The sequence below is a fragment of the Lygodium microphyllum genome, chromosome 8 (genome assembly GCF_053477565.2).
Source record: "Lygodium microphyllum isolate KBCC chromosome 8, Lygodium_microphyllum_v1.1.10, whole genome shotgun sequence".
Taxonomy (NCBI): Eukaryota; Viridiplantae; Streptophyta; class Polypodiopsida; order Schizaeales; family Lygodiaceae; genus Lygodium; species Lygodium microphyllum.
This window is the reverse complement of record NC_141142.1, coordinates 13,871,638-13,886,406: the sequence shown is the minus strand read 5'-3', so window position 1 is coordinate 13,886,406 and position 14,769 is coordinate 13,871,638. Positions and strand designations below refer to the sequence as shown.

The 14,769-nt window shown below is 39.8% G+C and overlaps 1 protein-coding gene across 1 annotated transcript in view; it reads right to left on the bottom strand.

Annotated features, from left to right (window-relative positions):
* The window catches only part of LOC148031988 (uncharacterized), a 39,651-nt gene extending 37,406 nt beyond the window's left edge, over positions 1-2,245 (bottom strand). Inside the window, exons 1-3 of the mRNA XM_087683864.1 lie at positions 978-2,245; positions 516-857; positions 4-307 (exon numbers count right to left, since the gene is read on the bottom strand). Of these exons, the coding sequence (XP_087539990.1) occupies positions 4-307; positions 516-857; positions 978-1,268 (937 nt within the window). The 5' untranslated portion in view covers positions 1,269-2,245. The remainder of the gene's footprint in view (positions 1-3; positions 308-515; positions 858-977) is intronic.
* Between the last annotated feature and the right edge of the window lie 12,524 nt (positions 2,246-14,769).

The window sequence follows — 14,769 nt, the reverse complement described above, 5'->3', positions numbered from 1 at the left end:
CACCGTCCACTGGTCTGTAATCTTTCAGAGAAGATTCAATTGTTGTCTCCCAATATACTGCTTCAGAGCCAGTGGCTTGGATTCTGGTGAGATGAGAGTCTTCCAAACGGACAAGAAGTCCTGTTTTCTGATTGAAGTAGCCAAAAAGAACATGTCTGATAATTTCAGCTGGGCCATCACTTCTGTCACTAAGAGTGGATGGATCAGCCAAAAGCTTCAGGATAAAGCAATCGTCATCTCCAATTTTCTTCTCACCAACACATCGTGCATTTATAAAGATGCTGGCCGTTGTCATTGGGTCCAGACCCTGTCCACAAGCAGATAAAATGTGGGCAAAGCAGTCGACATAAGACAGTGAACACATCAAGAGACTTGTTTGCCCCAACAAAAGACCCTTGCATCAACAAAAGACTCTAGAACTATAGATCCATGGAGCTAGACTTTTACACATTATGCAAATATCATGCTTTTTGAAGCTGAAGAAAACCTTTAAGCAGTATGTGGACTTGACTAACCTGGAGGGCTCTGCGAAGAGGCCGTACAGGACCTTTTGCTGCATGTGCACCAAGCCAAGGTGTGTAGCGCCAAACTAGTTTGCCATTACTTCCTGCCTGAACAGTGCTGCCTTCTAGAGCTAGTTCCATATACCATTTGTCTGGCATCATTTGCCACAAAACAAACCAGCCATTTTCTGCTGACTTTGTAGGAGGCTTCGAGACCTTAGTAGCTGTTTCATATTGAGAAGTAGCCATTTTTACTTTCCCTGTAGTGTACGAATTATGGACTGAAGTTTGAAGTTTTGTTGCTCCAGTTGCAGCAATGTACTGTTGCACAATGTACTGAGCAGATGAAGCTTCCTGCAGTATAAATAGCCTAGCATTAAGTCATTGCTACTGACTCAAAGAAAGGCTTATGCAGGACTCTCAGAAAAGAATGTTGATAGAACTACAAAATTTAAAGGGGCAACAGTAGCATACAATGGGGACATCCTTGATAGACAGGTGAGGGAAGGGCTCAGTGCAGATGCCAACAGGGGCCAAGGGACAACCCAAGACGCCAAGGAGAAGACGTGGATGCGAGCGCCTTTTTCCAGAGGTAGAAACAGAGCCCTTCATCCAGTACTTCATGTTGAACCATGAATTCTCAGTCTTGCCATCTTCTTCTTGATTCTCTGGGACTGGGCCCTCCATTAGAGGTGCTAGTGTTTCACCCACAGTACATAAACCACCCCCAAAGGCACCAACTTGGCTCTTCTTTCTGGGTCTCATGTTTCTTGTCTGGAAAACCTCAACCTTCTAGTACCACCTGAGACTCTGCAAGAAGAAAGAACCAGCAGGTTCAAGAGCAATCCCTGTCCAACTGCAATCCCATTCTCAGTGGACACAAGAGAGACATATTACCGGGCTCTCAATTGTCTCAATTTTGCCAGAAGATCTATGCGAACCAGCCATTATCTGTGCACGTCTCGGAAACGAGCAGCAGATGGCTGGCAAGATGCATCAGCAATGCAGTTGGATAAAAGTGGGGCCAATTGTCTGCTCCCACCTGCAAATGTCCCTCTTGTTGTAGAGAAAGATCTGTCCAAGAGTTAGCTTCTGATGACGTTTCATACCCGCAGCAGAAATGATGTAAGCCCTGATTCAAACAAAAGGGAAGGGACCTGCTTCTTAAGCTCTCATCAGCAACAAAAAGAAACCCCTTTCCTGCACGGGCAGGATTTTTACTCCGCTAAAACCCTGGTCTTGCAACAATGGAGAATCCTGTCACCAAGCCACCAGATGTCCATGGAATGAAAAGCAGAAAGCCTCTTCTGCTAAAGCCACTTGTGACGGCCAAACGAAAGAGGGGAGAGGCACACAACCGTTTTCACGGCAGTGTCAAATCCCTGATTCGCAGGTAATCTGCTGCCAGAAAGAGAAGCAGGATCGTGTGTTCGTGATGGCAACTAAGTGGGGCACCATCACCACCACCACAGCCATGGGGGAAAAATCATTCATTCATTCAGAGAGGGGGAAAGCATATCCAAAGCTTATGGAAACAAAGAAAGGCTCCTTCTCTCCCAGCAATCTTGAGCTGTAACGAACAACGGGCCCCGCTCCACGATCACCATGGCCCACCACCGTGGCATCTGCTCGAGCAGCTTCTTCCCTGACGCCAACCTGCCTTTTCCGTCATCCTAATATCAGCTTGCTTCCAAGTTCCGATCCGCCCCCCTTCTCTGTCTCTCTCTGTCTGTCGCCCCCCCCTCCCGGGCCCCTCTCTCTCTCTCTCTCTCTCTCTCTCTCTCTCTCTCTCTTTCGTCTAGAGTCTAGACTCTCGAGTCGCGACCAAGCTGGCAGAGCCTGGAGGCTGGCACACCCCTTTTGTTTTTGCCTGCCTGTCTGAATTTCCACACCTGCCGACTCCCGAGTGCCCACAAAAGCTGTTTGCCCTTCCTGAATCACCTGCTTTTGCTTTGACCTATAGTGGGCCAATTCACACTAGGGGGCTTGGTAACTGCTAAGCATTGCCCCTCAAGGGCATATATGCCACTACACAGCGATACACAACTACGAGGGTTTATCTTAAAATTTACTCTATTTAACTTGAGTTAAGAGGCTTACTTTTAGACTTTTGGTTTACTTGAAACTATCGAATATTGCTCACACAAATATTTTTGGTAGCAAGTACAAAAACCTTAAACTCAAATTTTAAACACAAAATGATTTATGTTTTTTGTTAGAGTTCAATGACATCCAAAAGGGAGTCCAATTTGGCCAAATCCTCTTTTTCTGTTTGGCTTACTATATAATTCAAAGGCTTAATTCAACTCCAACTAGCCTCCTAGCTTTGGAAAAGAACATGTTTCTTACTTCCCAACTTTCCTATAGGACAAGAACATTGAGGCATTAAGCTTTCCTTTGCTCAACATAATCTCCCAAAACTTTATCACCTTGTCTATTGCAACCACTCCACTTTGTTTTCCCTCGCTTCCCCCATAGAAAGCTACTAGTGAATGAGTGCCAAGTATTGGAGAGCTTTTGGTTCCAACATATGAGTGGGAGATAAAACCTTTGTGCAACATATGAGTGGGAGAAAAAACCTTAGTGCAAGATTGATAAAAATCTTTAAATTTTTCAATCTAACATGTCATAGCCAAGACATGGACTTCCAATTATCAAAAATAAGTTGAGGCTTGTAATCAACAAGTGCCCAAACACTTAACTACCAACTCAACATGTGGTCCCATTACCATATCCATCTTGGTGATCATCCAAGTCGAGAGCCATAAGCATGTTCTATAATACATGGTGCCTTCACTACCATCATTCCATTCTAGTACATGGTGTCTTCATTATATGCCCTTGAGAATGGAACCCTTGACCTTAGGTGTATCACACAATCTCACTACGACATTAGCCAATGGGTCTTGGCTTTAACTCAAAGAATTTGAGTTTTTAAAAGTAAATCGTACATTTTTGCTAGTTTTATAATTAAAATTTTTCTAAAGTTCAAGGTTTTAAGCTTTCTTCTTAAAATTTTGAAGTTTTTTTTTATTTTTGCAAATCATTTTACATTATTTCTTGGTTTTACGTGAACACTAATTAAGATGCTTACTTTTAAAAAAGTTAAAATTTCCCTCATTGGGAGCTTGCTTATAGGAAATAATGATAATAACAAATTCCACAACCCCCTAGAAACCCTTGCCAAAAGGGAAGTTTCAACACCCAGCTACTAGTAGGGTTTATGGTCATTGCAATTCTTGGTTCAGTGCAAATCATCCACCAACTATGGGAAAAAGTCTTATATTTTGTCAGTGACCTTTCTTATCCCAACACACTTCTAATTCTCCAAGGAATGTAGTGCAAATGTGCTATTTGCAAATATTTCGCCTTATTGTTGCAAGCATCCTTGCCCTTGGCATGACCTAGCTCTAATAGCATTCATGAAATATAGATGTTTTGACAAGAGACTTGTTATTTTCTACGAAGAAGCATTGATTTTTTTGGAAAAACCATAGTGTTACTATAAGTTTTAGTTTCTAGGGTTGCTTTTAGTCATAATAGAACAAGGAAACTTGTAATGTTTATGAAAATCTTCCAAAACATCAAAGGGTTTTAGCACTAACTCCCAAAAATGTTGCCATGGTATCCTAACAAGGAACTTACTCGTGAGCTCTTCAACCCTTGACTATAACGAGGACGAGTAAAGGCTTGCAATTATCTGTCAACCTAGAGCAAATAATCTTACTTCAACCCTTGATTATGATGAGGATGAGTAAAGGCTTGACAACTATTTGTCAACCTAGAGCAAATAATATTATCACAAACTTCCCTCCTTATATCCCAAGAAGCTTTGTCTATTATGGTGAAGCCAAGTGTCATATGTGCTCTTGGCCTACTTCTTGTTGTGATTATGGCCTAGACTTTACACGCAATAGCCTTCCAAACTCAAGTTTGGAGAAGTTGCGCTCCTTTTCTTCCCATCACTTAGCCATTCTTCGACTATAATCCCCATTTTTATGAATTTTGGAATTTCCCGTACTTCCCTCCAATCCTTATGTTATAGATTTATTTCAATCCCTTTCTTCCAATTGACAAAATGGTTGTAATCCCGCGCTCATTGCAATGAATCGAAAACACATTCTTTATGAGATGGATCTACCATTCAAAAAATGGCTCTAGTTATCACTAACACTTGAAATTGGCATATTCATCTCTCTAAATCAATATGTTCTCATATGTTAAACTTTGCCCAATTATGCCCAAATCTTTAAAGCTTGTAGATTTACATAGAAGCTGAAGCAACTACTAAAAACTCGCAGGAGATTTGTCCTTTCTTTTACAAAGGAGTCTGCATAAAGTTTGCCACATCATATTTCCTAAACTTTGCATTTGACAAAGACAAAGCTTGAGCACTTGTGTTCTTCAATGTGCGCGAGGCACTAGGAATTTCACATGGTTACCACATAAAGGTTCCTCTCTACATAATTTTTGCACTACAAAAGTGAATCTTTAAAGGAGGGATGGGAAGTCCACACTAAGAAAGCAACAACTATTTGACACCAAGGAGGGTGACAACTCTTTCACTGACATGAATAGTTCCATGTGGTTATGTATTTTGTCTACTTTGATTTATACTTGTTGACATGTACTTTCAAGCATATGACATTTAACACAATAACATGTTTAGAATGTTTACTCTCAAAAATTGATAGATTAGATCATGTATTTCTTAACCCATTTCTTTGTCCCAAAAACTATAGGCCACATGCAATAGCCATGGCAAGGGCTAAACTCACAAAGTACCACTATCAATACAAGCATTTATACTATTATTAGTTTAAATGCACCTTCTATGGATAGAGTCCAATTCACAAATCTAGAATCAATGTAGTTAGATATCATAAAGGTGCAACCACATTGAGAGACATGTCTATTTAGATGTTTACACCTTGAAATTGTCATGTTGCTGATTTTAGAAAAATGTATTTCTCATGCCTTCAGACCCACTAGTTGTTACCCCTAACTCATATTGTAGATTGCCTTTTTAAACCTCTATTTGGCATTCCTCTTGATTGATTCCGTAACGCTATTGATAATTCTACTCTTTATGATGTGAGATTGAAATGCCCCTTAGACTTCACAATTGCATCTAAATTTTATAAAAAAATCCTAAATGTAACTCATCTATTGAGCTAGTCATGTTAACATCTCCCATTCCTTCTTTATGTAAACTTGAACCTTTTCTAATTTGAGTTTCACTCTAGGTTCATTTGGATTACATGATCAAGTTCATACATATAAAGTGTTCTCCAAAGTACAAAACCAAGGACACAAGCTTTTCCTAGTGAGAGAAAGAAGATTATTGACCTTTAACTTTTTAACTTCCAACAATATACCACAATTGTGTTTAGTTGTTGAAAGGATACAATCTTGCAACTTAGTCGAGCAACTTGATTAAACAACAGTAGTTGCTCTTTCTAATATTGATTTTCCTTCTTCAAGAGTTCCATGAAAACACAATGTAGAAGCTTAAATATCATGTAAAACTCCTTCACACACAATGGAGCTAACTTCTCTCTCTCTCTCTCTCTCTCTCTCTCTCTCTCTCTCTCTCTCTCTCTCTCTCTCTCTCTCTCTCTCTCTCTCTCTCTCTCTCTCTCTCTCTCTCTCTCTCTCTCTCTCTCTCTCTCTCTCTCTCTCTCTCTCTCTCTCTCTCTCTCTCTCTCTCTCTCTCTCTCTCTCTCTCTCTCTCTCTCTCTCTCTCTCTCTCTCTCTCTCTCTCTCTCTCTCTCTCTCATGTGAGAGAGAAGCTTCATTTTCATTGTGTGGCCTTTGTGGTCCTCTGGCAATGTGAGTCTCAAAACTAGCTCAACAAAATCTCACTAGAAGTGTATCATCTCACACTTAAAACATCTTAGTTGCACTTCAAAAATGCTAACTAGTACACCAACGAGAAGCAATTTCCCTTGCAACAACAAACTGCAAATTACAAATTTGGGAACAAATTAGTGACAATGTCTCATTAACAAGATGGAGCTCTATTCCCCATATAAATATTTGAGCTCTTGAAGACTTGCATACAACTTTGCCTCCTCTGACTACTTAGAGTGAACTCTCATGATATGAAAAAGGTCTCTTTCAAATTTTGGAACAACAAAAGCACCACAAATAAAGGACTCTTGCTTCAAGGCACATGCTATCATGTATTGGGAATTTGACCCCTATTTTAGGGTTGTTCAAACTTTAAATTGAATAAAATATGTGTGAACCTTCCTCGCATCCCTAGTTAAGAATTGGCTAGAGCTTGAACTAACACAATAAAAATTGAGTTAAATAAATATGTATTCTCATGAAGAGTATCATGTTTCTTTAGGCAAGGCATTTCATGTTTGCAAAGCACTAAATTAAATCAATATGTGTAAGGGTTTCATATATAAGGATTCTTTTGCAAAAAATAAGAACTTAGCTCTCCAAGGAAAGAATGTGACTCAAAACAAATATTTTTTGCACAACAAAAGATAGAGAAGTTTTACTATAGCACCCTACTTGACCTAGTCCTTTATGATATATTGCAAGCCTTTACCTCAAAGGCATGATGATGGAATTTGTTGTTAGACCCTGAATAATTGGTATCATGAACTTGGAGATAAGGCAAGTTTTAACTTTATGTATGTTTTCATGTAAAGGAGTGCTTATATGATGTCATCAATCATAGACAAGTAATGGATTGATTCCAATTTCTCCATGGACTCCCTCAATTAGGATGGTTTACCTAATTGTGGTGATCACTTTTAAGAATAAGATATCATGTCATAAGCTTAACAATCCCATACAAAGTTGTGCCACATCATATGTATAACATTTGAAATCAATTGCCACACGTTGGAATTCCTAGCAAAAGAAAACACATGCTAGGGTAAAAGTTTGCCTGTCACAAGAGTAAAATGACTAGGCCTTAGTGTTTGATGGTGGACAAGGGACTCCTTTGAAGTAAGAAATATGTGAATCTCTCTCTCTCTCTCTCTCTCTCTCTCTCTCTCTCTCTCTCTCTCTCTCTCTCTCTCTCTCTCTCTCTCTCTCTCTCTCTCTCTCTCTCTCTCTCTCTCTCTCTCTCTCTCTCTCTCTCTCTCTCTCTCTCTCTCTCTCTCTTCAACTTTACTCCTTGTCTCGATGTGACACAATTATCACGACAAGTTTTGAAATTTGAGTTAAAGAGTCTCAATTTGGAATGCAATATGTAATCCCTTCAATAAAAAATAAAACAAAAGGACAACATTGTGAAAGATAAACTTTTCTTTACAATCTCAAATAGTTGTCTCCACATTTTTGACATGTTAAAAGACCACTTATACTATTTTTAATGGCTTTCAATTACTACCTCTTGATAGATATAAATGTGTTGCTTGTGTCTACATGTTATTGATATGTATCAACATGCGCACACGCACGCATGCACACACATACACACACACACACACATCTATATGTCATCTATTCTCCATGTTTCAATGAAGTTGGAATCCAACCCTACTTGCACCCAAGCATAAGAAACCTTTGTGCTACATGATCTACACTTTTTTGGAACCTATTGCTTATGAACTTTGGTTTATTTTGCTTAGGGAGGAATACCAAAAACATGTAACTATTATAAACCCATATCTAGGAAAATGCACTTTATTCTTTATCCGAGTAAGTGGATATTAGAATATTGAGCATAGATTATGTTGTCCATGCAACCATAATCTCACATATACCCCAACATGCTTTCCTTGCATCCACTCTATTCTAAGAGGCATTTGCATTTTTGTTTGTCTACCCAAGGATCCCCTATACCAAGCACATGCATGACTTGGATCACACATCCCTAGTGTACATCCATTGGCCACCACAATGCATGAGTCATCTTGCACTCCATATGTTCGTGCCGATGTGTGCAACCACATGTCACTTGTGTTGTATGTAAAATTACATGATAGTAGAACTTTTAAGTCAAACCACATATGCCATTGTCATTCTTCTCAATGAGGACATTTCTTGACCCATTCATGAAATGTGCTTGTGATTTTTCTTGCCACAAGGTACAACTCAAAAATTCCATGTACTTTTGTTTGACCATGCATTGTGGTTTCTCATTCACAACACGCATGGAACACTAGGCCGCTTTGCAGCAAGCGAAGTTGCCGTGCGATGATAGCACGGCAACTTCGCTCAATAATCCATTTATCCCCTTTCTCCTCTTTCCCCTCTCCATTTCCAAGATGTTTATTTCGAACTAAAAGTAGTTTATAAAGTTTGCAATACAGAACACCAAACATAGAAACTATCTCTTCTATGCACCATACTTTCAAACTTTCCTCTTTACATGTATGCAAGGAATCACATGATACAGAACACCAGACATAGAAACAATCTCTTCTATGCACCATACTTTCAAACTTTCCTCTTTACATATATGTAAGGAATCACATGATTGCTTCGTGGGATATTTAGAAACAATAATGTTGTACCAAAACAGGTCATAATTGAAGCAAAGACCAAGCACCACAAAAAGAATTTCTCCAAAAGATATTTATTTCTCTCGCTCTCTCTTTCTCTTTCCCCCTAGTTCTCTCCAACAACCCTCTTTCTCCCTCTCTCCATCTCTGCCTTTTGTTTTATTATATTTTCTCTCATCTCCTCATTCTCTCTTTGTCTCTCTCTCTCTCATATTATAAAATAGAGAATGCTAGACATACAGATAACCTCACCTATACACAACCGTAAGAAGACGTGCTTGCATTCCCTCCTCCTTCGCTCTCTCTCTCTCTCTCTCTCTCTCTCTCTCTCTCTCTCTCTCTCTCTCTCTCGCACACACACACACACATCAAACTTAAAACCAAAAGTAGTTAATAAAATTTGTAATACAAATTGCCAGACACAAAAAGAATCTATTATGTGCACCATACTTTCAAACTTCCCTCTTTACACAAATGTAAGGAATCATATGCTTGCTTCGCGCTATATTTAGAAACAACAATGTTATACTGAAATGGGTCACAATTGAAACAAAGACCAAGCACCACAAAAAGAATTCCTCTAAGAGACCTACTCAAAACGAAGCTCCCTCCTTTTTTAAGGAATCATTCTTATCTCCAAGCAAGACATCCATAGATAAAGTAGAGCCAAGCTCCAATATCTCTAGCCTCTTTCCACCGATTATGACATGATGTGAAGGTATAAGACACCCTACCTTCTATTAGCAAGCCACGAAGGCCAAGTATAAGACACTCGACTGTTTCCAAGCACCACAGGCAAATGGCTATTGCTAACAAAATAAGACAATGCCTCCAAGATGCCTAATAGAAACAAAGCTTTCTCTTCTTCGAGGAATCATTAGCAAAATCTTCATCCTTTCACAAAACATGTGAAGGTGGAGCAGGGAATGTTCCCACAATTTTTGTTGGTAATCGCATGGGCGATGCAATAGTCTTGCCTCTCTCTTTAGCACCTGCATTGGAAAAAAAAATCACAATAAGTATTCAATAATAATAATACCTGGTCGAACATTTGTAAACCATTCAGCAGGTACTGTCAAACATTGATGCAATGTCACAAAACAACCCAAATCCTTGAACCCATACTTAAACCAATGTCTCGGTATCTTATCAGTATGAGAGCGTTGAAACCTCTTCTTATGGTCAACCTCATACATATGCACCCGAAAACATTGTGTGTATCCAGAATGTACAACTTCAATAAAAACTGGGAGCTTGATTTCAATATTAACATCATCATATAAATACTCAATGATTCTTGCAAGTTTCCTTCTTATGATATCATCACTCGTTACCGCGCGCAACGTGTGTCGTAGCTCCTTTTGATAGTCAGAAGGTGGGTAATAGTGCCACTCTAGGGTAGGCATCTGCAAAAGTCAAACAAATAGTGAAATACAAAAAAAAAATTCACTTCCAATAGAGTATATGCTAACGAAACATGGCACAAAGAGTAATTCACACATATGCCAGACCAGTGTTCCCACATGGTCATCAATAACCACATCTCCGCAAAGAAAGCAATGCACATTACTGCACCTTTCGAAGTACATCCTTGCATACAATGTTTGTGGTCATATTCCCATCCTTTTCATCCAATAGGACTTTCACACCATGCAAAGATTTTACCCTTGAAAATGCAACATACAACTGACCATGTGTAAATACTGGAGCCTTTAGATAAAGCCCAACAATGGACAGAGTTTGCCCTTGTGACTTGTTGATTGTCATAGCGAATGCCAACCGTATGGGAAACTGCCTTCGTTTCATTGTAAATGGCAACTGTATAGCATTGGAAATAAAAGTAATCCGGGGAATAAAAACTCGTTCACCCACATTTGCCCCTGTTATTATCTCAACATCTATCACTTTTCTATTGAAAGCCCTACATATCAACCATGTGCCATTATACATACCCCTTCCTGGGTTTAGGTTTCTAAGAAGAATAATAGGTGCATTTATCTTCAACAACAACAAATGAGGAGGAAATCCACCCCCAAGGTCCAATGTATTCAAATACTCTATAGAGTACAAAAATGAGTCATCTGTCTCTGCAATTGAATTTGCAGTATAATACTATCTAACCTCCCCTAGCATCAGTTGCAATGCATGATCGGTCAAAGTAGCCACCTCTCTATTTCATGAGGCAAGTATAGCCCGCTCACTAAAATACATTGCGTAGTCACCCACATTGGATGTGCCATTGTAGACACTACCAACCAAGGTTTCGATAGATTGCCCTTTCAACACCATGCCAGGTGAATACACAACTTATCAAAATTTTCGGTAATACCCACTCCATCCCCTATTCCTTGAATCCAACAAATGAACCCATTATCCACTACACTACCAGCTATTGACAATCTCATATTCCTTGATAGCCTTAGTACCTTTATGTAACGCCATAAATCAGAGTAACACAATGCCGCATTAACAATATCCTCACGTGTTTCCTTTACCACAACTAGCAAGATCTGCCTAAAATCTCCTCCAAATAAAACAACCTTTCCACCAAATGGCTTGTCACAACTCACAACGTCTCTCAAAGTTCTATCAACCGCTTCAAAGGCATACTGATGGATCATAGGAGCCTCATCCCACAAAATAAGACTCGATTGCCTCAATAACTGTGCAAGGTCACTTTGAACAGGAATGTTACAAGTGGATCGATTATTTAATTCTATCAGGATTTTAAACCATGAGTGAGCTGTACGACCACCTGGTAGAAGCAAGGCAGCAATGCCACATGATGTCGTTGCCAGTGCTATATGGCCACCACTGCGCACCTTTGCAAGCAAACATTTATGCAGGAATGTCTTCCCAGATCCTCCAGGACCATCCAAAAAGAATATATCCACAGTATTAGTGTCAATAGCATCCATAACTGCACTAAAGGCAATTTGTTGTCCATCATTCAACATTCCCTCCATGGATTCAGAAACCCTACGTTGTTCTGATGCATTGTATGCATATTCATATTGCAAAAGGGGGTGAGCATGCAATTGAGAGTTTGGTTGATGGAGTTTAGGCAACCCTTCAAAATCAGACAATCTTCACCCTATATGGCGTAAAAGGTCTTGCAGATGTAACAAAGCCATGTTAGATGCCTCATGCTGTAGAACACCAAGAGAGGTGTGCACGTGTTGTAGCTGCAATCTATACATGATATCCTCTACCATTGGCACAAACAATCTTTCCCATAGATTCCTAGGCCGAACAGGCTCATAAAAGACCAAAATTGCAACAAACAAAGTAGGGAGTTGAGCACCAATTTGCACAGAGGCAGCTTCTTCCAAGCACACAATATACTCATCATCACTCTCCAACATACCCCTTGTAATGCAAGCATCCCTAAAAGTATCATAGATCACATCATCAACAGTACGCAAACCTTGAAAAGAAGTAGATCCCCAACACTCTGTTAAAAGCATCCGCAAGTAGTAGAGCTCACCACAGGTAGGCACCACAAAATACATCCGACCACATGTATTCCCACGCTTCCTCTTAGTCCACATCTTATGTCGTGCATTCCACACCCAGTACACTGGAAAGTCCTGATAACGAATAGTCCTAGCCTTTGGATGAATGTGATTGCACACAAACCATTTAGTAAGAGTAGTTTTTTGGAGGTCTTCATTCTGCACAACATCTGACATACTATTCGTATCGAAACACCACATAATTCTCATCAGGTAGGTGCACCTGCAAACGTTGTAGATTAGGCTTTTCATCGTGCAATGCATAATCATAGATCCGCCAACATGCCTCAGAGGCAAAAACATATCGTGCGTCCAAATAACTTTGAATCTCATCCACCTCATGAACATTGCCATCAATCCGTGTTGAATCAACCCCAACTGAAAATCTACACATATTTATATAAATACTTAACAGCCTATTGTCGAGCATACCTCCACATTTATGTGCGCATTGTATTTCTTACTCAAGTAAGGATTATATGGAACAATCCATTGATTATCAATAACATTACCATTTATAATCACAGAGTTTCCATCGTCCCGTCTTCGATAGATGGGATAGCCAGAACTATCAACCATTGTCATGCTCACTAATTTTCGCGGGTAGCCTTTAGTACATCTACCCTTTTCCATGCAGGGACTCTTAGGATTCAATCCTCTGCAAGGGCCATGAATGTTGCATTTTGAAATTGTCTCAAATAAGGCTGGAAACTTAAATCTATTCGGAAACTCAGCACAAACCAGTCTATCATAGTGACATGCTTCAGAAGGTTTAAAAGACCGCTCTAAAATGAGCAAAGTATGAGAACGTGGTAGCCCCCTCTTTTGGAAATCAATCACAGTAACATGGCCCGTAACCTTTCCAAAGAGGTCCTTCCGCAACAATATGTACATTAAATCAGCGTGTTTTTTATGAAACACGCGAGTAGTCAAATCTGGATGGTCATAAACACTCTGTCCAGGCAACAAAGAATTAGTTATCTCCAACCACTTTGGATTGCATGTCATTGTTATAAAAAGGTTAGGTTTCCCCTTGCATTGCACTATAGCCATGGCATCCTGATAAAATTGATACATTTGTCTTGGCCCACCCGTGAATGATGACGGTAAAACTATCTTCTTGACAACACAGGCACTAGTAGTCTGAATTGGCCCATTATCGTTTGCCCCCACCATGTCTACCAAGCCTTTATAGGCCTCTGATCGCAACACCGACTGATTCTGGCGACACCAAGTTAACCTATACTGCTCTATACTACAATAAGCATCAACAATAAATTGTTGTAATAGTCGACCACTGCGCAATATACATACCTCAATTTCTTCGTGCACCTGAAGACGAAATGCATAAAATTGCATTTGGGTGACACAATTTTTATTCGACAATTCATATATGTCAATAGGAACACTAACATTACCATAGAGAACCTTTATATGCCAACCATCATCTCCCATAGGAAAAAGGATGACATATAGCATTGGCATATATGCTCTATGCAAGTTTGAAATAGCAACACATCAACCACCCCGAGTGTAAACATGAATATCTCGACGATCAAGAGTACTCTCGTCACCCCGCCCCGGCATGATAGCTGCAACCTCAGTTGCTACAGGAGCAGAGTATTGTTTGCCAGTTCTTTGAACACCAAAAATACTCATTCTTAGTTCTTGCATGGGATTATTTTGCACTTGCACACCCACAAACCTAAAAGCCCGTGCATATATGTTGTGTCGATGCATCATACACTGAAGCTCCCCTAGCAAATTTGATAATAAATCATGCATAACCCCAACCGATTAAACAACTCATGCTCGGTATCATAAACATAGAGTTGTGCAAATCTCGGCCTTTCTTGATGATGCACATCAGGAAGCAAATGACCTATACGATGATAAATAGAGCCATGCACTCTAAAGGTGTAGCCATTCCTGACAATAGGCAGCTTGTTGACATTAGCTCCGAGTGATACAAATGCAAGAGTATTATTGTATGCTCGTATGTTATTTTTAAATGTCCTACTTTGAGGGTGCATACCATGCAACAAATCATGCAATGGCTGCGGTGGACGTTGCAACGATGGCAACAATACTTTTCCATTTCGACAACAATGCTTTCGAAAGAAAATCGACCCTTGCACCCGAGTCTCGCATCTCCACAACTTAGCTAAACACCTCTCATATATTTCAGAAAGACTCCCCATGGAATGCACATCAGGCTCTTGAAATAGCAATACCATTGTTGCTGGATGAACATCTGTTGCAACAAGTAGAGCA